The sequence below is a fragment of the Bison bison genome, unplaced genomic scaffold (genome assembly GCF_000754665.1).
Source record: "Bison bison bison isolate TAMUID 2011002044 unplaced genomic scaffold, Bison_UMD1.0 scf7180017864518, whole genome shotgun sequence".
In the NCBI taxonomy this organism is placed as follows: Eukaryota; Metazoa; Chordata; class Mammalia; order Artiodactyla; family Bovidae; genus Bison; species Bison bison.
Window position 1 is genome coordinate 9,002,242 of NW_011495071.1, and position 23,611 is coordinate 9,025,852.

General features: G+C 54.7%; 1 protein-coding gene across 2 annotated transcripts in view; it reads right to left on the bottom strand.

Moving 5' to 3' along the window:
* Positions 1 to 23,611, bottom strand: part of PVRL1 (poliovirus receptor-related 1 (herpesvirus entry mediator C)) — a 72,354-nt gene that overhangs the window by 16,876 nt on the left and 31,867 nt on the right. The window contains exons 1-3 of one of the 2 annotated variants that reach the window (XM_010830470.1): positions 17,727 to 18,156; positions 714 to 1,064; positions 10 to 195 (exon numbers count right to left, since the gene is read on the bottom strand). In XM_010830470.1, the coding sequence (XP_010828772.1) occupies positions 10 to 195; positions 714 to 1,064; positions 17,727 to 17,820 (631 nt within the window). In that variant the 5' untranslated portion in view covers positions 17,821 to 18,156. Of the gene's footprint in view, positions 1 to 9; positions 196 to 713; positions 1,065 to 17,726; positions 18,157 to 23,611 lie in introns of those variants that run through there. The other variant, XM_010830471.1, reaches the window with a different exon arrangement.

Here is a 23,611-nt window from a genome sequence, read left to right on the forward strand (position 1 = left end):
TGATGACGGTCACCGTGCCGTTGGGGTTCCGGATCTCCTGGTACTCCGCCTCGCCCTTCAGCCGCGTTTCCCAGGACACCACACTGGGAGGCTTCCCATTGGCTGACGTGCAGGTGGCCACCAGGACCTTTTCATCCTGCCCCTTCCTGGCTCGAAGCACTGCATGGGTGCCCTCTATCCAGTTGGTGGGTTTGGCTGCCGGGAACAAGAGAGCGCCATGGGTCTGGCTCTGCTGCCTTATCAAGGACGCACAGGCTGGGAGGGCAGGCGCCTGCCAGGCCTTGCTTCAAGGTCACCCTGGGCATGCTTGCCTCTCAGCTGTGCTTCACCAAGGCCCCTCCCAGCACTTCTCACAGGGACCTCCTTGGGTCTCACCCATGGCCTTCCTGCTCTGTTCTTTGTATGAGCTTTTGTCAAGCACAAGTCTTCCTGGAGTCTTGGCATGCTCTCCTACCATGGTGTCTTCCTGCTTCCTGGCCACCCGGAAAGTGCCCCACAGTGGGGCTTCAACCTGAATACTGATCCTCAACTCTGCCCACAGCTAAGGCCAGCCCCCATCCCTAGTGAATGGGGACAGCGTGGCGAGAAGGGACTGAAAGTACCACGTCCAGAGCTTGGGAGCATGCCAACCCAAGGAGAACCTCTGCATCCACTGAAGATGGCCCAGCCCCCAGGACGTGCCCAAGCAGAGAGGCACGGTCAGGTCAGCTTACCCATCACAGTGAGATTGAGCTGGCTCTCTCGGTTGCCCGCAGGGAAGGTGGCAAACTCGCAGATGTAGACGCCCTCGTCCTCCAGCTCCAGGCGGGAGAGGCGGATGGTACCATCTGTGAAGGAGGGCCGCAGGAACTCCACGCGCTCGCGGTACGGGGCCAGCACCGAGACGCCCATGGCTGGGTTGTAGATGGCCACGTTCTGCTTGGAGCCATTGGTGGCTTTCTGCCATGTGACCTGGGTGATCTTCACGCCCGGCAGCGGGTTGGCGAAGCTGCAGTGAAGCACCACGTCCGTGCCGATGAAACCGTACATGGAATCGTTCACCTGGACCATCTGGGCCTGGGCGCCTGGTCGAGAGAGAGGGCAGAGGGTGGTCAGGGTCAGCCAGAGCCCCTACCCTGACTCCCTGTGTGCTGGTCTTTTATTTTCCAGCAGTCATTATTTTACAAATTCTGACTATAAAAATAATAATTATCTGTTTTTAGAAGAACTGTGGGGGATATTGAAAAATCCTGAGAAGAAAATGACAACCGATGATTTCACCACTCGGACGTATCACTGATCACCTGACGGGAAGTAACCTCTTGTTCGGGCTTTTCAGGCGGCGCTAGTGGTGAAAGAACCCGCTGGTCAGTGCAGGACACAGAAGAGATGCGGGTTAGATCCTGGGTTGGGAAGATCCCCTGGAGAAGATAATGGCAACACACTCCAGTATGCTTGCCTGGAGAATCCCATAGACAGAGAAGCCTGGCGGGCTATAGTCCATAGTGCTGCAGAGTCAGTTACGACTAAAGTGACTTAGCATGCACGCACAACCTCTTTTACATTCTTCTCCATATATCTTGGTAACCATGTTTTTTTTTTTTAAACAAAATCAGAGTCATACTGTACATACTATTCCTTAAGCTGTATTTTCACTGAGTGATATATTATCAATGTTGCTCCATGGCAGTAAATATCCCTCCGCACCCTTATTTTTGATGAGGGTTGAATGTGCTGCTTTTTGGGCAGAGGACCAGCTGAGGAGCCACCAGCTTCTTCACCTTTCTGGGCCTCAGCTCCCTCGTCTGATAAATGGGGTGGATAATCCAGTCCTCTCTAGCTCACAGATTGCTAAGAGAACCAAATGCTACGATGGATGAGTACATGTCAGGAGGCAGGAAGCACTAGGGGAGCCCCAGGGGCCCCATCAGTAAGGCCACCCCCACTGTCTTCTCCCCGCAAAGGGCTGAGTGCCTGGGCCCTGGAGTGCACTGGCTTGGCCCCCCTACCCAACCGGGCTGAGAGAGGCAGGCACTGCATGAGGCTCAGCCTCTCTGGCTCACGTTCGCCTTCTCAGTCACGTCTCAGTAACTTGGCATTTGGCGTCCTCATCATCTGGGCCCTGCCATTCTGTCCACATCCCTCTGTACATGAGGCTTTCCAACCACATCCGACCGGACCGTTCCACGGAATATGCCATGTTTCTGAGTTTCCTTCCCCCCTCCTCCCGTTTTTGTGCCACTTTTTGAATCTGCTATCAGCACTGGAGTCACATCAATGAGGGATTCAGTCCCAGCCTCCAAGGAGCACAGAGCTATAGAAACTACACATCTAATTTTGGGGGGGAGGGGGGCCACACAGTGAGACGTGTGAGATTAAATTGGGGCCCTTGGCAGTAAGAACACAGAGTCCTAACCACTGGGCCCCCAGGGAGTGCCTGATGCTACACGTCTAGACTCCTGTTCCTGCAGTTCCCCAGAAGGCCCAGGCCCTTTTCCACCTATAGCTGTCCCACTCAGGCCACCTCCTTCGGGAACCTTCCCCAATCCTCTCAACCCTATTGTGGCTCTTTGCTGCCTGGGAATGTGGTTGTTTACACCTCTGGCTTCTCCTCTGCCAGATGATGACCTTCCCAGAGCAGCCTCTGAGTCTTTTCCATCCCTGTATCCCCCCTGCCGGGCCCAGCCTCTGGTCATAGTAGGTGCTCAGTAAACATTTGTGGCCAGACAAATGGCAGTGGAAGATGGAGAGGAGAGACTTGCAGGCAGGAGTGATCAGTGGCATTGAGTGGATGAATGAACGCCCTCTAGTCTCCCTGCCGATTTTGCTTTGTTCCCTCTCGAATGGCTTTTGTCTGAGCTTTTCCTTAACTCTGAACTTGGCTCAGTCCCCTAATCTACCTGGGCCTCCCATGCCCTCCAGTGGGCTCACTCCTGAGTTCTGTCATCAGCCATCCTTGCTTTCTTATTTCACTCAGTTACTTTATTGAGCACCATCAGTTAAGATCAACATCAGGCCCTGGACTGACCCCGAGGCAGGGGAGGGCCTAAATGGGCCCCCAAGGGAGTCTGCTTTCCAGAGTGGGAACTTGGGGTACACTCGCCTCTGCATGATGGAGATGGGAGCAGAGCATATTCCTCTGAAGGCTCCTAAGACTATGGTCAGTGAAGGATGCTGCCCTTCACACCTCCCCTAAGAAGGTACCAGCCTGGTCTCTCTAGGTCAGAGCGGTATTCCCATGTTTGGCACACAGCCGGCACTCAGGACATGCCTGCTGAGTAAACATATCTTTGGCCCTCAAAGCCAGGCCGTTGCCACATACTGAAAGCTTCCCTATGCTCCCCTCCTCTGCATCCGCTCACATCCACACAGCCCTTCAAGGTCCACTTGGGATGCCATCATGCCATCTCTCCAGCTGTCCCCTTGGCCAGTCTGTGGGGTTCTGATGTGTCCCCGGCAGAGAACACTGTGGGTTGGTGGGGAATTGTGGAGGTGACACTGAGCAGCGGGCTGGGGGTGCTGGCTTCTAGTCCACCTCCGTCTAGAGCTTGCCTTGGCACCTTGGCAGGTCACTTCCCCTTTCTGAGCCCTATTCTCCTCCCACCGGAGGGAGCAGACTGGACTTCACCATCTCCTTGGTCCCTTCTGGCCTCCACTGTCTATGATTCTCTGAGCCACAGCCCAGCCCAGCTGTGCCCCACCCCAGACACCGTCCCACAGTGAGGTCAGTGGGCCAGTCAGCCCGGTACTCCTGCTGACTGGCCAGTTGGCAAGGACCTAAGCCCTAGGCCCTCCCAGCAGAGCAAGTGGGTGCTCCCTCCCCCAGCGCCCAGCCTCCACTCCCCAAGCCTGCTGGAGGCTGCCCAGCAGCTGAGATAATGTGGGTATAATTGGGGAACTTTCACCACACAAAGCTGGGAACAGGAAAAGCCAGTTGGGAGGGCTCTGGCCACTGGGGGAGGCGGGTAGGCAGGGTGGGGATGGTGGGGGCAGGAGGCGTGTAGACACCAGGATCCATCCTGGGATTGGTGCCAGGGCATGGTGGGGCCTAGAGTAGGACACAGCCTGCCAAGCCCGCAGCAACCCCGCTCCTTCCACCGTCTGGGGTGAGGGGCCACGTGGTGTTCAGCGCCTGGACACAGACTGACATTCATTTATCACATTTTCAGCAGCGACCTGCAGAGTGCCAGGAGGGGAGAAGGCGGACAGCGGCCTGGGCATGGGGAGCGGAGGCCGCTGCAAGGGGCTCAGGTGCCCCAGGGGTGCTGCCTCTCACCCATTATCGCCTCACTAGGCTGAGGTTTCGGGATGAGGCTGCTGCCTCCTGTCCTGTGTGACTCCCCCAGAAGCAACCCCACAGCAGGTGGGGCAGTGAGGAAGGTGCCTGAGTGCCCGCTCACTGGACACTAAGTGGGTGGCCTGGGCCCTTGCCCCTCTACTCGGTGATGAGCAGACAGGCAGGTGGGAGGACTTCCAAGGAGCCGGCAGGGGCATCCTGACTTGGGCCTCTCTGCCCACGGCCCACTGTTAACTTTGTCCGCTATTTCCACCTTAACCATCTTTGCCACATTTTTGCTGAGTAACTAATTGTCCTTAAGGCAATTTTGCCGAAAAAGATAAAATAATAAAAAAATAAGAGGGACATGAAAAAGGACATAGTGAAACAGGAGAAAGGAGAAAGAAAATTGTTGTTTAGTCGCTAAGTTGCGTCTGACTCTTTTGCGACCTCATGGACAGGCTCCTCCGTCCATGGGATTTCCCAGGCAAGAATATTGGAGTGGGTTGCCATTTCCTTCTCTAGGGCTCGAACCCGCGTCTCCTGCATTGGCAGGTGGGTTCTTTACCACTGAGCCACCGGAGAAGGTGTGTGTGAATGCATGGCAATACTGTACTGAGAACTGATTTTGTTTTGTGGGTTGTCCTTGTGTAAGCAGTAAGCACTTGCCTACCAAGTCTTTCATTCATAGTATTTTATACTTTTTTTTTGCTTGTTGATTCATCTCCTCATCTGGCACTGAACTTTTTCTTTTTTTACTGAAGTTTCTTCCTTCATTGAGAGAGGCATCAGTTTCCAAACATTAGGGTACGTGTTTGTAACTGACCCTTGAGTCGCATTGGGAAAGCCTCCACACTGTTCTTAGCACATCATCTCATGTCTGCTGATAGACTCAGAAAAGTTTTATGGGAAATACAGGCTCAACTCTGTGCCTTGGAGGCTCTTGGCCTCTTTCTCCTTGGCCTCTTTCTCCTTGGCCTCTTTCTTTTCCAATGTAGTGTGTTTAAAAACATAAAACCAACTCTTAGGGCAAACTGTTATCTTCTGTCAGCTCAATAAAGCCACCAATAATATCACTAACTGGAAGAAAAGCATCTCAACCAGATGAAACCAAACTGTCAACCAGTTATTTCATCTTTCACGGCAAAATTGCCTCATAGCCAATTCGTCATGTGGCCAAATGTTTGCAGTAAAAATGCTTTCAGTGAAAGTACCTAGAACTGCTATTGTTAGCAGGGTCAGGTAGGGCATAAGGGGAACCCTTGGAGTTCGGGGTTTGGGGCCACTGAGGACAAGGATCCCAGAGGTGTGAAATTTGGAGGGGCTGGGAAGACTGATAAGGGTTGAAGACCCTCCCTTACCTTCCCCCCACACTAGACTCAGGGACTCAGAACCCAATCTGCTCCCCCACCCCATCCGCGGGATGCAGGTGGGGTAGAATATCCCTCGTTCTTTAGATTGGGTGGATTGGGAGGTTTTCAGAGAGGGGGCACACCCCACCCCAGCGACTCTGATAGCTGCAGGCACCACCAAAAGGGAGAAGAAAGGGCTAGATGGGGGTGGGGCCTAGGAACAGGGCCCGTCTCTGTGCAGAAGAGGTGGGTCGGAAGCCTTCTCTGGGTTTCATCACCATCACCATCATCATCATTTCTCATTTATGAAGAAGGAGGCCTCCCTTCCTGGAACTTCACTCAACAAATGCTTATTGGACCCCTACCGAGTATTAGGCATCATCTGGGGTGCCCCTAGTTCCCCTCTTCCAGGAAGCCCTTCTGGACTCTCATCACCTCTCACTCAGCCGACACCTCTATTCTATTGCCCAACTGCATATTACTTGAGTCTGCACCCTTTTCTGTTTCCTGACATGTGTGTTTAGCATGTTTTCTATTGTATCCCCACTGTCTCTAAACAGACCACAGTCCTTGTGGGAGAGGGAAGGAGCCGGGTTTGGCCTTGGGTTGAGCTGATCATGTCATGGCTGATGCCGGCAGAATACCCTACAGACTCTGTCTGGTTCCCTGAACAGCTAGGGCAGGTTCTTCAGCTGTCTGGTGGGCAGAAGGCACTATCCCTTCTTCCCCACAGGCTCCCTTCTTTTCTTCTATGAACTTTTTATTTTGTGTTGGGATGCAGCCGATTAACAATGTTGTGATAGTTTCTGGTGAACAGCGGAGGGATTCAGCCATACATATACAGGTATCCATTCTTCCCCTGATTCCCTGCCCATCCAGCCTGCCACCTAACATCAAACAACGTTCCCTGTGCTATACAGTAGGTCCCTGTTGGTTATCCATTTTAAAGACAGTAGTGTGTACATGAGAAGTAGAGGCTGCCCCAGATGTGGGAATCAGGACCACCAAAAAGGTACCACGGTGGAGCTCAAAGGACCATGCAACGCATCGTTTACATAGGAGATGAAGGTCCAGAGTGGCTGGGTCACTCACGCAGAGATACAGACAGTAGCACCCGCCCCAGTGTCTTGGCACTCTGCCGTAAAAATAAACCCAGGTTCTCAGCTAACTTTCTCGGTGGTGTCCCTCCTGTAGTGTAACCTCAGCGTCTCCACTGGCACACAAACACCAGTTACAGTACTGCGATCACAGGGCCTGTGGGCTAGCCTACACTGGGCTTGGTGGGCAGGTAGGTCAAGGGACTGGGGGCAGGGATGGAGGCCCTGTTGGAGTCCAGTGACTGGGTGTCAGGTGCTAGGTTAGGAACAGGGACTTTCAGGAATCCAGGTTGGGGGCACCTGCAGGGGGCTGCTATGTGCAGAGCAGGGAAAAGCCAGGGAGGTGGGGAGTGAGGGGGGAGAGTGCCCGTGTCCTCGGCAGAGGGGTTCTTGCATCCAGGGGATGTCAAAGAATGAGTCCGTTGCTTTTCCTGACCTTGAGCACTGCTTATTTTGTCCCTGGTCATCATATGAGTCTAGGGTCTGGGATCCAGGTCTGCACCTGTGCCTCAGTTTCCCCACTGGTGCTGAGACTGGGCAGTTTGGGCCTCCTTCATGGCTTCTCAGAAGTGCTGAGCCAACAAGGCAGGCGTCGGGCCGGCCTCCGAGACGTCATGGACCTGCAAAAGCCCCAGCTCAGCAACAAAACACAAAGGCTCTTCAGTTGTGGCCGACCAACCTGCTCCCCAAGGCCCCTGCCCTGCCTGCCATTGAGCTAATCCAAGGCTGGAGCCACAGGTTCCCACGCAGTTGGGTGTGTCTCAGAGTGTGTGTGTGTGCGTGTGCACGCGGACAGGTAGAGGGAGCGGGGAGAGGCGCTTTCCTACCCATACCACCTGGACCAGTTTCTCCTCCTAAGCTTTGAAACCTCAGACCCCTCTTCTCCCTAGCTTAGCAGGTGGGACTGGGCCCGTGTGGTGGGTGAAGGCCGGGGAGGGGCATTCAGAGCATTCGGACATGGACTGCCTCTTCTTCTGTTCCCCACTCTTTTCCAGAGTCTCTGCCCTGGTGCCCTCAGTCGGGTGGGCAGAAGTGGCAGGCCTGGGTGGAGACGCTGGGCTTCCCAACAAGGCCTCTCTGAAACCAGCATCCTTTGGGATCCATCTCTAGGGCTTTCCAGGGATGCTCCCTTGCTCCCTGCCCTGGAACTGGCAGAAAGGAACAGGACATCCGGTGAGAAACCAGCTAAGTGGTAAGTGGGGATGACTCACCCACTGTGGGGGGTGGGGAAGGGCCGCCAGATGAAACCTTGCTGAGTCAGCACAGTGACCTAAAGGTTATAGGTGCCCTCCTCCCAGCCCTGCTACATTTTCCAAATGTCAGCTCCCAGGGCTGGCTGGCTGGCTGGCTCTTCTCTTTCTCGTGTCACAACCTGGCCTCCTGGAGGACAGGCTGGTGAGGCAGAGGGGGAGATGTGAAAGCAAGCCCCATTCTGGGGTCATCTTCTCTGGGAAAGTCTTGCCAATCAGTGTCACCTGGACGCAGTCGTTCTGTCAGCAGGAACCCGCATGAGCAAGGCTCTCACTGAAGTCCTTTGAACTTGTCCTATCTCGCATCTACACCCTGGGCATGTTTCCCTGTTGGTTCAGGAACTTTCCAAGAGCCCAGGCTACACCTCCAGCCTCCAGTCTCCCTGCTACATCTAGGATGGGGCCCAGGGTGACGAGGGCAGAGGGCTTGGCGAGGAAAATGAACAGCAGCTGGCCCAGCTCTTGTGCCTGCAACCCCTAGCACCCCTCACCTGGTCTGGGGGTGTGAGGGCCCGAGTCTGCCCCACGCCCCTGTTAGCTCAGCACGAAGGCTTCCCTTGCCTCCTGCAGCACGTGGCCTTTGTCTGGTGGGCTTCTCTCTGGGAGCGGTGCCTCCTGGGGTGGCCTCAGGCTGTCCTGGGTCCTTGAGTCCCCTCCACATCCACCTTGCCAGCAGAGGTGATAACATCCCATGATCCCACAGTCGGTGGCTAATTGCTACTGTCCGAATCCAGGCGCCTCCACCCTCATTTGGGGTCACAGAAACTGCCGATGTTTTCTTCTTGGCTGATGCACCCCCCAACCCCCAACTCCCCACACAGGGCTGGCTAATGATGGGCTGTGGAGCTGGCGCCTGGCGCCTCGGGCAGGTCAGCACAGTGCGTGGGAGAGGAGGGGGCGCGGCAGCCTGGGAAAAGCCCCAGAAGGAGCTGGAGTGGGAGCCCAGGATCTTCCAGGCAGGCCGGGCCAGCCCTGCTCTCTGGCAGTGTGGAAGCCCCGGGGGAGTGGTGGTGGTGGGGGCTGCTCCAGCAAGTCCTATCTCTCCCTGAAACCCAGCAGGACGGGTTGGGGGACAGGGATGAACCTGGGAGCGAGGCTTTGCCTTCTCCCTCTGAGGAGCAAGTGCCCAGGGACGCCTGGACGGCTCTCCTACAGGCCTGATTCATGCTAGCTGCCCATCCCCAAAGCCCAGGGCAGCCTGGTCCCAAGCGGCTCCTGACTCCCCTCAGCATCCCGGGAACAGGAGCCTCTCTCGGTTCTGTCCCCTCCTTCCATCGCCAGCCTCCAGGGTCCACCTCTCGGTCCTCTCTCTTCTGCTCATCGTGTACCTGCCACCTCTTCTCTGACCAGGTGGTGGGAAGAGAGGGTTCCTAACTGGACGTTGGGAGAGGCAGGCTCTGGTCCCCATTGCCTGGCACCTTTATTCTGTATGGCCTTAGGGTGGTTTACTTTTCTGACCTCAGTTTCCTTTTCTGTAAAATAAGAGTTGGACCCCCTGACCCTGGAGGACTCGACTTTGGATGTCACCTGTCCAGCTCTCTCTGCCCCAGCTCTGCACTTGGCCTTGGATCAGCCTCTGGAACTTCTCTACCCAGCAGCTGCTCTACCTCTGTATACTGCCCAGCTCCTCCAGGAAGACTGATTAAGTGGCAAGCCAGGAACATCCAGGCTGCACAACAGCAGAGCTGGGGTGCACAGGGCTCTTCCAGGGACACATAATCACCAAGCTCAGTTGATACTAGTTCCTAAATGCCTTTGATTTCATCTTTGTTCTCCATCCCCTCTGGCCCCAATCCAGACTTCTCCTAAATCTCCTCACCCCAGTTCAGCCCCTTCCCTGCCTCTCCACCTCCAGCAGAGTCTCACTTCCTTATTTTCTCAACATTCCTGGGCTGGGAAATCCCAGTTAAGTAAGCCCCAACCCCTTTCCTTTGAACCCAGCACCTGCTATCTCATCCGGTTGCCTTGACCCCTTCTCCCCAGGCCTTGCCCCTGGGGCAGGCCACAGTCACCTCCCACACTGCCTACTGTACTGTTGTGACACAGATACATACCTGCCTCCAGGCTTGCCCGTTTAACCCATTTTCCGCTCTTTAAAACATAAAATCATGGTTTAAAATCCTTCCATGGCTTCCTGCAGCCCTGAAGATCAAGTCCAAAGTCCTTTTGGGCTCTGGGTCTCATCCTGGGCATTCCAGCCTCCAGCAGCCTCCTCCTGCTCTTTCTCTCCCACCACGTGGGACAAGAGCACCAGTTCCCTGCCATGTTCTTCCCTCTGTTAAACACATGCCCTAGGGACTTCCCTGGTAGTCCAGTGGCTAAGTCTCCCCGCTCCCAAGGCAGGGGGCCCGGGTTTAATCCCTGGTCAGGGAACTAGATCCCACATGCCTCAACTAAGAGTTTTCGAAAGTGAAAGTGGAAGTCATTCAGTAGTGTCCAACTCTTTGTAACCCCGTGGACTATACAGTCCATGGAATTCTCCAGGCCAGAATACTGGAGTGGGTGGCCTTTCCCTTTTCCAGGGGATCTTTCCAACCCAGAGATCGAACCCAGGTCTCCTGCATTGCGGGCGGATTCTTTACCAGCTGAGCCACAAGGGAAGCCCAAGAATACTGAAGTGAGTAGTCTATCCCTTCTCCAGTGAATCTTCCTGGAAAGTGAGCCATTGCAGACGGATCCTTTACCAACTGAGTTATCAGGGAAACCCAAGAGTTTTGATGCCACAACTAAAGATAATGTAATGTGCAACTAAGACTTGATGCAGTCAAATAAATAAAAAACAAACAGAACACATGCCCTACTACCTGCCCACACCTCTTCATCCTTCCTGAAAGCCCTTAGCCATGACTTCTGGGGAAGCCTTCTCCCCCAGATCCCACGAGTGAGGTGTTCCTGCACCCTGAGGGCCCTAGAATCTCAGCTTTCACCGGTCATGGTATTTCCCCTACTGAGTGGAAAGACCAGGACTTCAGCCCTGTGCCTGGGGTCTAGAAAGCATAAGGGGCCTCAAGGGGTTGCTGGAGAAGACTGTGAGCCAGCTAGGGTCCCGGGCCAGGCTTCGCCATTTCTCAGGTCTGACTGCGGCTTCCTGCAAATTCTACTTTAGCTGAGGGGCGGGGCCTGTATGGGAAGACACAGTATGGTGTGGCCAGGTAGGGGCGGAGGACAGAGGCAGAAGGTGAGGCCTTGCATCTGCCCAGAAGGGACGCAGGTGAGGGTGTGAATCTCCTCCTTCTAGAGGCAACCAGGAAGCCACACCATAAAGAGTGCAGGTCTGTCTGACCTCTCATAGGTCCCTCAACCCCACGTCCTCTGCTTGCTCCCTGCTTGCCACTTCCAGATTCTTCCCTCTGTCCTCAGCCCCAGTTCCTAGCACCCAGTCCCACTTCCTTCCTCACTCCAGACCATAAGGTGAAAAATGTTCTTCTCACCCCAGTGACCTATGGCCCTGAGGCCCCAAGGGCCTGCTCCCCAGGTCTCAGCCCTGCTAAGCCGGCATGCTCCCCAGCTCCACACCACTTCCTCTACAGCCTGGATTTCTCCCCACCTGGCCAGGCTTTTTCAGGCTCCAAGGACCTGGAACCACCTGGCTCTCAGGCCGGCATTCGGACAGGTCCCTTCTCTGCGGCTGACACCAGCCCTCTCCACCCCAGTTGCTGCAGACGACACGTCTCCCAGCAGACACATGGCAGCCTGGATTCCCCTCAGCAAGTGTGTTTTTAATGACACATCTTGGGAAGTGTAGGCAGCAGCCTCCTTGGAAGGCTAGTGTGGGGGTGGGAGAGGCTGGGGGCTGCGATAAAACACAGGGAGAATCCCCAGGCCTCCCAAGGAGAACCTTCTAAAAGCTAAGGGGTGACAGATGCATTGGGCCAGCCCTTGGCTTCCATGCCAATGGTCACCACCTGAATAGAAGTAGAGGTCTCTTGGTCTGCCTCTTACTGGGAAGGGCCTTTCGGACCACCCCAGGGCCCAGCTCTGCCAAGCTCTGCACAAGCCCTGTCTAGCTCTAGGCAGCTGCCTGCCCCAGTGGCTGGGGGCTGGGCCTGTGCGGGGAGGGAAGGCAGTCAGGTGGGTTTATACTGCTAGCTTCAGGGAAGGTTCATTCTAAAAGGGCAGGGTTAGGGAGACTGATAGGGGAGGGGTTAAGAGGATATGGGGGTGGAGTATACAAGTAGTTCACTCGTCCATGAGCACTGACTTTGGACTCAGATAGACCCAGGCTTCTGTCTGCTCCTTATTTGCTGGGTGACCGAGCAAGTTGCATCAACCACTCTGTGCTTCAGTTTTCTCACACATAAACTCAGGACTTCTTTGGGGGTCCAGTGGTTAAGAATCTGCCTTCCATTGCAGGGGCTGTGGGTTCGATTCCTGGTTGAGGAACTAAGATCCCACATGTCGCAGGGCAACTAAGAAGACCCAGTGCAGCAAAAAAATAAATAAACCATAAATAAATAAAATAAAAATAAAAAAAGGAGGGGGAAGCATATAGGACTGTCTCCTGGGGTGGATTTGAAAATTAAAGAGTTCACATCAGCTCTTAGCACAGTGTGTGACTACACAAACGGTTGTATTATTGTCAGTATTGTGGTCTTGGGGAGAGGAGCTGTGGAGCAGTCGGGTGGCTGGTTCCATCCCAGCTCTACCAGCCCATCCCTGAGTGGGTCCCTGGCGTGGCAAGACCATTGTCCCAGAGCCTGGGCCCTCAGCGTCGACACTGCTGACACTTGGGGGCTGATAACACCTGGTGGTGCTGGCTGTTCTGTGCACCGTTAGGGCATTTAGCAGCTTCACTAGCCTCTATCTGCTCCATGCAGTAGCAGCTGCCCTCAGGTGTGACAGCCAAAAACATCCCAAGACATTGCCAAGTGTTCCCTGAGGGGCAAACCTGCCTCCAGTTAAGACCACTCGCTTAGGGGAAGGGGCATGGAGCTCAGGCAGGGGTGCTGGAGTGTGGGATGGATGTCCAGGGCAGAGCCTGCTGGGCGAGCAGGGGCAGGGGGACAGGGCTGGGGGCACTCTGGAGGGGATGTGTCCGCATCTGTCCGGGGCAGAGAACTTTAGGCTCCAGTCTGGAGAGGAGGTACATGTTTGGGGGCATAGGTGGAGAGAACCAGAGGCCCAGGGAGTTTGGATCCGACTGCTGTTTGCTGTCAGAACGTGGGTGACAGAGCAGCACGCGGTCCTAAGAGGACAGGAAAGCATGGAGAAGGGAGAGTCGGGGAAAGAGATGCAGACAGGGGGACATGCGCAGAGAGGCCACGGAGACAAGAGGGCTGTGTTTCTAAGAGCAGGAACGTGGTCGGCAGCATCCTCCTTCGGCGGGTAAACTGCTATCATTTCGGAAGGATTTTCACCTCATTTGATTCCTGCTTAAGTGAAATCCACAACATGTGTTCTCTGCATTAGTGGAGTGTTTGTGCTTAATTAGTGGCAAATTCTTTCATATTAAAGTCATTACATTTTGCTGTTTGCTCTTCTCACCCCAGGCCTGGCTCGCCTCTGTCTCTCCTTTTAACGCAGGCAGCCTGAGTGCTGCCATGCAGGTTGTTCAGCCTCCAGGGCTCAGGAGATGAGCTCATGTACACACTTACGTATACACACACACATGCACACATGTACACACGCACACACATGTACACACACACGCTTACGTATACACGCACACGCTTACGTATACACACACACGCTTACGTACGCACGCACACATGTACACACGCACACACACTTACGTACACACACACGCTTATGTACACATACACACATGTACACACGCACATACACACTTACGTACACACACACACACATACACACACACTCACCACCCCTCCCTGTGGCATTTAGACCCTCCAGCACCAGCCCTTGTGCCCGTCCCACCCTGGGCTGGCATTTGTGGCTCCCAGCATCTCTGTCCACACCCCAGGCTCCTCCACGTGGGCGGGCAGCTCTGAGTCCTACCCCACCTCCCAGCCCCCGTCTCCGGGGGCTCCTCTTAGGAAAGGCTTTAGGGTCAGAATTCTTCCTGCCGGGAGGGACTCTAGGGCTGGAGTGAGAGGGTTCACCCATTCAGGCTGCAGGGTGGGGGCTGGGGCACTGCTGCTCATGGGACAGTGAGGAGGCGGTGGCCCTGCCACTCAGGAGGCCATGTTCACTTATTCCAGGGCTACACGCCCAACAAGGGGGCAGGACTGTTCTGGACTCGCCCTGCCTGTGCAGTGGTGAGGGTCCTGGGAAGCATGCTGGGGTGGGGGCAGGGGAAGATGGGCTCTTGACCCTGCCCCGCAGGAAGTCCTGGATCTCAACCGTCTGGCGCTGAAATGCAGTAGCCCCTAGGAAGACGCTTTGTGGCCAAGACACAGTGGCGACCCTGGACTCATGGACAAGGTGTGAGGGTCAGAAATCAGGGCCCAGGGCAACTTCTTCCCCTCCACCTGCTTCTGATGAGCCTTAAAAGGAAAAGGGGCCTGAGAAGGGAAGGGTGGCTGCTGCAGGCACCACCAAACCTGCTATTTCATCTCTGGGCAGGAAGTAGTGGTTCAGACCAAATGAATGATACTATAGCCACATTGCAGTCCGAGGTTTAGCTCAGATGTAACGTTTCTAGGTAGGGCACGAGGGGCCCCCTCACTGTACTCATGGGTACAAGGACGGAACCAGGTCTTGGGAGGGGGGTCTCCTGGGACACTTTCTGCAGATCATGGGGGCAGGGGATGGGAATAGGGTGTTCTGATGGGGCCTCCCCTGAACCTGGCCTTGGGTTCAGGGAAAGGGTCTTGGGTGCAGCAGGAGGGCCCCTCCCTGAATAATCACTCCTGGATGTCTGGTTGCCGCAACCTGGCCCCAGACTCCAGCAGGTCAGCCTCTCTTCCCACACCTCCTGGTTCAGAATTGCCTTCATCCCCCCAAGAGACTTTCCTGCCAGCCTATGAGATCTGCTCCCAGGCTCCAGGCGGGCAGGGAGAAGACTTCACCTGACCCACTCTGGGCAGCCTTAAACTTCCTTACTGGGCAGGGTCTAGTGTGCAGACAAGACAGGGAGGCAGGAAGCAGGGAACCAGCGAATGCCCGGGTTGCAGTTTCTCTCTGATTGACCTGCAGGTAGTGTTGTCTCAGGAGCTTCCCCAAAGGGTCTCCAGCGGGGGAGCGGAAGAGAGGGTGGCTCGAGGCGGGCCAGGAAGCATCTAAGGACCTGCTGGGGTAGAGAGGAGAAGGAGAAGCCCAGTCCTTGTGCTCCCTTGTTTCATGGGAGAACCCAATCCCCACAGAGGAGAGACTTCTTGATACTGCAGGAATTCAGGCTGAGGTCTGGGTAGCATGCTGGATGACACCTGAGATGGCCTGGGTCACAGGATGGGACAGGTGAGCAGAGCTTCGGGCAAAGGGAAGGGAGAGTCTTTTAATGGTCCTTCCATTACATTCAGACACCCTCCCTTTTTCATATCCCTACACTCAACCTGATCTGGTTCAGCTACCACCCTCAACACTGCTCCTCTCCCCAGTCCAAGGCTCAAGTGAAAGCGACCATTTCTCCTCCAAATGTAAGCCGTCGGTGCTGGATCCTCATCCTCTCTGATAATACCCCTTAGCTGTGAAACCCCAAATTTATCGTACCCACCTCAGGGTTAACCCAGAATAGCATCCTCCTCAACCACCAACGTGAACCCCAATACCAGCCCCAGCCAAGTCTCCATGTCGGTGCCAACCTAGACCACAAGACCTGGGTCACAACCCTAACACGTGTGCTAACCTCTTCCTGGTTTTAACCACAGAATGAAGCAGAATCCTACATGTGATTCTAACCTCAGGTCTGAACTCAGTCTCAGTTCTGTGGTGTCCAGGAAGGCAGGCAGTCACGGCTCATGGTTTTCTTCCTACCCAATAGTTCCCCCTTGGGGTGGCCAAAGAAAGGGGGGTCTTCTAAACTGACAATTGAGTTTCAGGGGGAGGCCAGCTGAGCTTGAAGGCCTCCCTGTGGGGTGGGTCTGTGTCTGACTGGTGGCTCATTCTGTTTTCTCCCCACGCCACCCCATGGCCCAGGACCTTGTGGATACACCCAGTCCCTGGGTTGGTCCTTTCCCCAGCACCCAGGAGGCTGAAAGGAGTGATACATGCTACCCAATTTTTCCTGCTGCAATTTTAGCATCAGCGGTCACCAGCAGAGGGACCTACGATCGTGTCCTACAACCTTCCCGAAGCCCAGCATCTTTTACCCGTAAAATGGGCTTAAGCACATACACCCCTTCGGCTGGAGTAAGGATGGAGTGAGGGCCTCTGTGTAAAATGACCTCCGTGGTCCCAGGGTCTTGGGATTCCTCCTGCTTGCCCTGCAGTGCTCCCAGCACTGGGCTGCCATCTGCCTTCCCTTGCCCTTCTCTTTAGCTCCTTTTCCTGGCCGCACTGAAGTCATCTCCCTCTTCTTGGCAAAACGCTGAGAGGACAGGTCCCTGCCACTGTCATGGCCCATCCTCTCTCCACCCTAGCAGGCAGGTGGGGTGAGAGGGGACTTGAGAGGAAGGAGGAGAAAGCACCAAGCCCTGGTCATTGCCCCCCCACCCCAGCCCTGTGCACTCTCCCCTGCTATTGGCAATGCCAGAGTTTTGAGTGTGTGTGTGGGGTCTTCCTTCCCATTCTCCCCACCTGTCTTCCCTGCCATCCCTCTGCCCAACATGAATCTATCAGGAACCTCGCCCAGTCCCACTTCCAGCTCAGACTTGTTGGGGTTTCAGGAGTCGCTGGGTAGGGGCTGGCATGCCGGGACCTGCTTCTCGTCCTGCCTTGTGGAGAAAGCGAGCACGTAGGCGGCAGGGCACGGTGCCCAGCTGCGAGGATGCAGCCCAGCCTCTGCGGCCACCTGCCTCCCTTCCCTTCCCCTCCCTCCCTCTCCTTCCCATTCCCATGCCCTCCTTGCCCTGCCCACAGCTCTGCCAGGCGTGGTCCCTGAAAGCCCAGCAGGGGCCCCCGGAGGGAGCAGGTATGCGCATGGGGAAGGGGCCGGCCCCCACATTCTGCTAAGTCTGGGAAGGGTGTTGCTCCGACCTGCTGCCTCTCCAAGACTGAGCCCCTCCCTTAGCAGCTGAAGCATGGGGTCCCGTGTGCTCCCCACCTCCCGAGGATCGAAAGGACAAAAGCACGATGTTCCCCGCCAGGGTCCTGCCAAGAGCAAGAGCAGGTAACACATGTATATTACCTGTCTGTGCCAGGCCCAGGTCTGAATGTTTACAGATATTAACTCACTTAATCCTCACAACTCCGGTAGCTCCATACAATTGTTATCTCTTAGAGATGAGGAAAGAGGGAGGTCAAGTAACCTGCCCAAGGTCATACGGTGGGTGAAGCCTGTTTGGTGTGGCAGTCTGGCTCCAGAGGCTCCTCGCCACTACACCGGCTGCTCGTGGCCTCCTCCTCCCCGCTGCACGAAGAGACCAGCGGCCAGCACACAGATACCGAGGCCCAGAATAATGGGCAAGGGCACACATGACACATGGGGCCCTTGCCTGCTGGCAGCCACGGTGATGGGGCTGGGAGGGCAGACGCCATCTCCTCTCCTCCTCTCCTCCAGGCTCTGGGTGAGGCTGAACCCCCAATCCCACTGCTGTCCGGACCACTGGGCCGGCTAGGCCCAGGGCAGCTCTGGCCAAAGGGATAATTCCAGGCACTTCAAACACATTCTTCCCCTGCACTCTTTTCCTCCCAGTCCAGGAGCTAAGATACTTGACTTCCAGTCTGATCTCTGGCTGTGGATCTTCCTCTTTCTATCCCTGGGACTCCCTACCTGTGAAAGGCTGGTGGCCACCTCTTCCTCCATTGCCTCTGCAGCTGTGGGGCCGGGAGGACCAGGCCTGCAAAGAGCTAATGCTGGTCACCATTAATTAAGCACCTGTGATGTGTCAGGCATTGACATATATAATCTCAGTCTTCACAGCCATCCTGGGGTGGCGGTGGGGTCTCCCCAGCGTTGGGCCCAGAGAGGAGAGTGACTGCTAACTTGTGCTTTTCCCAAGGCCCCAGAAATGCAGAGTTTTTCTTTTCCTTCCCGTTTTTCATCTCTGCTCCTCCCATGCGTCCTGCACCACCCCCCAGCTGAGCCCTACCCACTCTGGGTTATTCTCTGCCCTGAAGCCCAAGAAGTGGGCAGCAGGTGCTAATGAAAAATGGGCAGACTCTTCATGTCCTTTCCCAAGCAGGCAGCTGGAGGGGGTGCTGGGGGGCCCAGCTCAGTCCCCAAGATGAGCAAGAAGCTTGGACACATCTCTCAGCCAGCTCCTCCTGCGGGCTTCCCATCAGAGGCTGCTGGGTGGGATGGCAGGTCAAATTAGCTTAATGAGTGAGGCCCCAGTTTTAATTGGGGCCCTCTGCTCTGCTGTGCCGTCTCAGGCTTTCATTTTTAATGCTGGGAAAGGGTGGATTTTCTTTCTCTCTCATTCCCATGCATTTTTACCCTGGCTAATGGCTCCTCACTCAGAAAGGCCCCTACACTAGCTAATTGAGTTTAATTACTGGGGTAATTAATGATGCTATTGGAAAACTGAAATGTTGTGGGTGAATTTTGTGTATAAATAGAAAGAGTCAAAGGGACAGAGAATTCAGACAGACACAGGGAGGAAGGACCAGTCTGAGAGTCCTTCAGCTGTGGTGGGTCCCTTCGCTGGGGACCATCTGGCCTAACCTCCCCAGTTATAGGTGAGGAAAGGGAGGTATGGAGAAGAGCAACTTATCTGAAGTGGCCAAGAAGTTGGTGGGACTGGGGGAAGGAGGAATTGACAAAGCTGGGCCCTGGAAGAGCAGTGGGAAGGTGTGACTTTAGCAGCCTGAGCTCAATACTGTGACAATGGCCGTGAGAGCACCTGGGGACGGTTATCAGCCAGACACCAGCCCATAGCGATGTACTGTGGGTGTTTCTCTTGTTGTGGTTACAAGGGCCCTGCCTCTGGGTCCTTAGATAAGCAAACAGCTCATCAAGCCAGGAGGCAGTCAGGTGTAGAAAGAGTGGTGGGCGTCAGTGGAAGGCTGCCACCTCCGCATCTCCTCTAGCTGGGTTCTGTCTCCCCTCTGGTTCATATGGAAAGGGCTGGGTGGGCATCTCCCCAGCCACCTCTTAAGGCATCTCCTGTGTCTTTCCTACTTGGCTCACACTCACCAGCCTCATCTGGACGTGATGGGAGAATGGTGAGGTGGATAAGACACTTGCCCCTGGAACCTCACGGTGACCTGGATGTTTTGTTTCTGGGGAGGGAGAAGGCTGGAGGAAGGAGCATGAGGTGATGGGAGGGGAGAGGCCAGCTGCCTGGCAGTGGTTGTTCGGTCCATTCTATGTGGGCCCACGCGCCTCTGTAGCCTTGGTGATGCCTCTGTGTAGAGGGCCCCCAGCATCCACCTGCCAGCTGAACCCTTCTCTCCAGCTGCTCCGCCCTTCCCAGGCCCCCCCGCCACATCAGTCACCTCATTATACTTTCCTCTGATTTCCTAGAGTAGAGCCCTTGACCTTCTGATCCTCGTGCTCAGTCGCTCAGTCATGTCCAACTCTGTGTGACCCCATGGACTGTGGCCCACCAGGCTCCTCTGTCTATGGGATTTCCCAGGCAAGACTACTGGAGTGGGTTGCCATGCCCTCCTCCAGGGGATCTTTCTGACTCAGGGATCAAACCTGTCTCTTATGTCTCCTGCTTTGGCAGGTGCGTTCTTTACCACCAGCGCCACTTGGGGAGCCCTTGTGATGCTTATTGCAGCTCCGTTGGGAATTTAGGCCTCTGGCATTTCTAATTTGGAGTCCTGGCACAGATTACACTAAAAACAGCCCGCCTTTAGTGACTGCTCACTACCTAAGAGGTATTGTTAGGCGGTGAATCTCATCTCATCCTCACAAAATTCCTCCCAAAGTCTTCCCATTCACACTGGGAAACAGGCTCAGGCTGGTGAAGTGGTCTGTCTAATCCACAAGTGGATCTGAACACAAAGCAGATCTCGGCACGCTGGTCTCCCCCTATCCTCCACTGCCTCGGGGGAAATCTAGAGCAAATCTGAGCTGCTTATCAGCGTCCACAATCTGTCCCTGCCTGTATTCCCAGCTCCTTCTCCAGCTCTCCAGTGTCCCCACCCTAAGCAACAGTCAGGTCCCCGGTGCCCCAGGGCCCATAGCACCTGCTCTCCCTGGGGAGGGGGAGGCAGTACTGGTTATCTCTGAGTCACTCTGAAGCCCCTGCACCCGCATAAAGCAGGACCCCCATCTGCATTTGCTTCATGAGCTGTGAGCCCGGCTAGCATCAAATCTCAGACAACAGACTCTGGGACAGGGTGCTCTGCTGACTGCTCTGGTCACCAAGATCTTTTAATCAAGAATTCTTAGGGAGCTCACGATCACAGGAGGAGCAGAACCCCTGGAGAATGCCATGATTATGTATAAAAAGGAAGAATTCTCTTTAAGAGAAAGGCCCTGTATGTGAGAGATGCACTGAAATCCAGGCCCCAGTGGGAGGGTGGGAGGCCCCCTGGTAGGGACAGAGTTAAAGGACAAAGTAGGTGATTAAATAGTTCATCCCACTAGGGGACTGTAAATAGAAAAAGTGTGGAAGACCCCTGAAAGTTAATGATTACTCGAGAGAGCAGGCTTGCTTAACCGCAAAACAAGGCAGGCTCGCTTAGGAAAAAACCATGCAACAGACGCACAAGACCTGCCCTCCAAACAATAAAACAAGGGTGACACGAGACCCACACGCTGCCAGTGAACTCAGTAAATTAATGATCCGTAGGACATGCTCTCTGCATACATTGTTGTCGTTGTTCAGCTGCTAAGTCATGTCCAGTTCTTTGCGACCCCATGGTCTGCAGCACACCGGGCTTCCCTGTCCTCCACTCTCTCCCGGAGTTTGCTCAAATTCGTGTCCTTTGAGTTAATGATGCTATGGAACCACCTCATCCTCTCTGCACACATAAACAACAACAATCTGTGGACCCAGCTTGACCAGGTAAGGACAAGAAAACTCCCCTGCCCAACTTGGAGGAGCCGATGCTAGAAGCATGACATCTACTTAAGAATGACAGTTCTTCTCTCCCTCCCCACTTTTCCTTTGATTATAAAGCTGTAGTCCACTAAGTTTTTGAGTGAGGCATCATCTTGCCTGTCTGCTTATAAGCCTTACAAGTATCCTATTCTAATGAATCATTCCTTATCTATCACTTTGCCTCTCACCGAATTCTTTCTGTGCGGAGACATAAAGGACTGTGGTACTGGAGCTCTTCAGAGGCCCTGTAAACAACATCAAACTGTATAACTGGCCCCCCTGCCCCCCACCCTTCCTTTGCAATCCAGTTCAGCCTGCCAGGGCTAATCCTATCACTTTGCTTTCAGACCCATTCAGACCCATTCCAGACCCCTGATGATCCTAGATTCTGGAATGATCCAGAGGAAGGTGCTGCCCATTTAGTAGATGTTGAAATTGAGACCCAGAAGGGTGAGGTGATTCCTTGAGGCTATACAATAAATTGGGCTTCCCAGGTGGTGCTAGTGGTAAAGAACCTGCCTGCCAATGCAGGAGATGTAAGAGACTTGAGTTCGATCCCTGGGTCAGGAAGATCCCCTGGAGGAGGGCACAGCAACCCACTCTAGTATTCTTGCCTGGAGAATAACATGGACAGAGGAGCCTGGTGGGCTATAGTCCATAGTGTCGAAAAGAGTCAGACATGACTGAAGCGACTTAGCATGCACATGCATGCATGCGTACAATAAATTAACTGAGAGCAGAGAGTGAATCCAAGTCTCTTGATGTTCCTTTTATTATCTGGGTCCCAAAGGGATGAGGAAGAGAAATGGCATAGACACAGTGCCTGGCTGAGTGAAGGCGTCTGGGTAGGAGTCATTGGTGGGCAGGCTGGAATCCCATGACCTGTTTTCAGAGACCTAGGCTGGCCCAGATCAAGGTGAAGGTGGGCGTCCCCCCTATTCCCCTCGGTGGCTCTAGGCTGGGCCCCTTAAGGCTGCAGTCGGGAGGTGTTCTGGAGTTCACCCCCAGCCTGCCCCCTCAGGGTGGGGATGGAGCGGGGAGGAAGCCTGAAGAAGCAGGTCAAAGCAGATCCTCCCCACGTGCCCCACCCCCACTGAGAGCAGGCAGAGTTGGAGCCTGTAGGACCAGAACCCAGGTGCCCTGTCCCAACACGTCCCAGAGAACAGCTTGAGTGGGAAGTGAGGCAGTGAGTCAGGGCGAGGGGAAGGGGGAGGAGACAGGGAGGAGGGGAGAACCAAAGGAAAAACAGAGGGACAGGCAGGGGGCTGGGAGGTCTGTCCCATCTCGGAAGACACGCGGACTAGGAACTGGCAGGAACCAGGGGAAGGGTGGGTTTCCAGGGTGGGAAGGAAACAGAGCTGGCTCAGTGGGGTTTGGCCCAAGGTGCCTGCTTCCCCGTTACAGGCTCGGACAGGCCCGGGGAGCAGGACTGCTGGCTGGAGGGCCAGGTAGGAAGCAACATCTAGCCGCCATTGTCTGGGGAAGAATCTGGTGAGGCCTGATAGTGAGATAGCTGTGCCACTTCACTTTGACAGTGAGCTACAATCAACAGGAGGCTAGCAGGCAGAGGTGGGGGAAGCTGCCTTTATCTCCTATCTTCCATCTCTACCGCCCCCTACCCCCGCCCATTCTCCCATCAGGCCTGACAACTGGGTGCTGCATCGGGCAGGGGGTGGCCTGGGGAGGGGCAGTGCCCATGCTGCTCAGGGGAAGGGCCTCATCACCCACAGTAGTTGTAGGGGGTGGGGAGGTCGGGGTGAGAATTAGGGCAGGGAGACGCTTTGAACCCAGGACAGACTGGTGGGAACTGGTTTTTGACTCACAGCAGAGAAAGCAGGGGATGGCCAGGGCTTGTGCTTTTTTTTTTTTTCTTTTATGAGATGTGAACTTAAGCAATTAAAAATATGCATTTTATTTTACATGACCTGCCTTGCTGTGTCTCTTCATCTTTGCTTCAGCCCTCGTCCCATCAGAATGGTTGGCATTTCCCAGCAACTTTTCATTCTCCAAGTGATTAGACAGATTGCATGTGTCCCTAAGTTTTCACGAGGCCCAGTCCCCCTCCTTTGCAGACTCCCTCACACCTGAAAATAAATACTGGTATTTGCTTCCTGCCTCCCAGGATTCTTGCAGCAAGTTATTTCCTCCAATACTGACTGAACCCCTCCTTTGTACTGGGAAGTATTTTCCACCTAGGATCTCATATCATTCTCACTTTTGTCCTTTGGAGCAAGTATTGACATACCCATTTTACAGAGGAGGAAACTGAGGTCCAGTGGTTGAGAAATTTGCCAAGTTGCATTGCCAAAAAGTGGCGGGTCCAGAACTGAGCTGCTGTCTGCTGGTTTCTGTGCACTTTCAGAATGAGACCGCCCTCTGTTTTTCTATCTGTTCAATTAGAACCTCTCCCAAGACTAGATTCCAGCTTTCTAGGAGGGCAGTGCTCAACTCACTGGCTGACATGCAGAGGTTTTCTGCAGATTTGCTGAAATTAATACAATGGACTTTCCCAAAGGACAGGGCGGGCATCGGAGGCTGAAGCCTTTGGTAACGTGCCCAGTCCATGGCCCCTGCCAGCCCAGTTCTGGGAGCAGGGGAGGGAAAAGGAGCAGAGACTGGCGTTTTGGAGTGGCTGAGCTCTCCCCATGGAACTAAATGG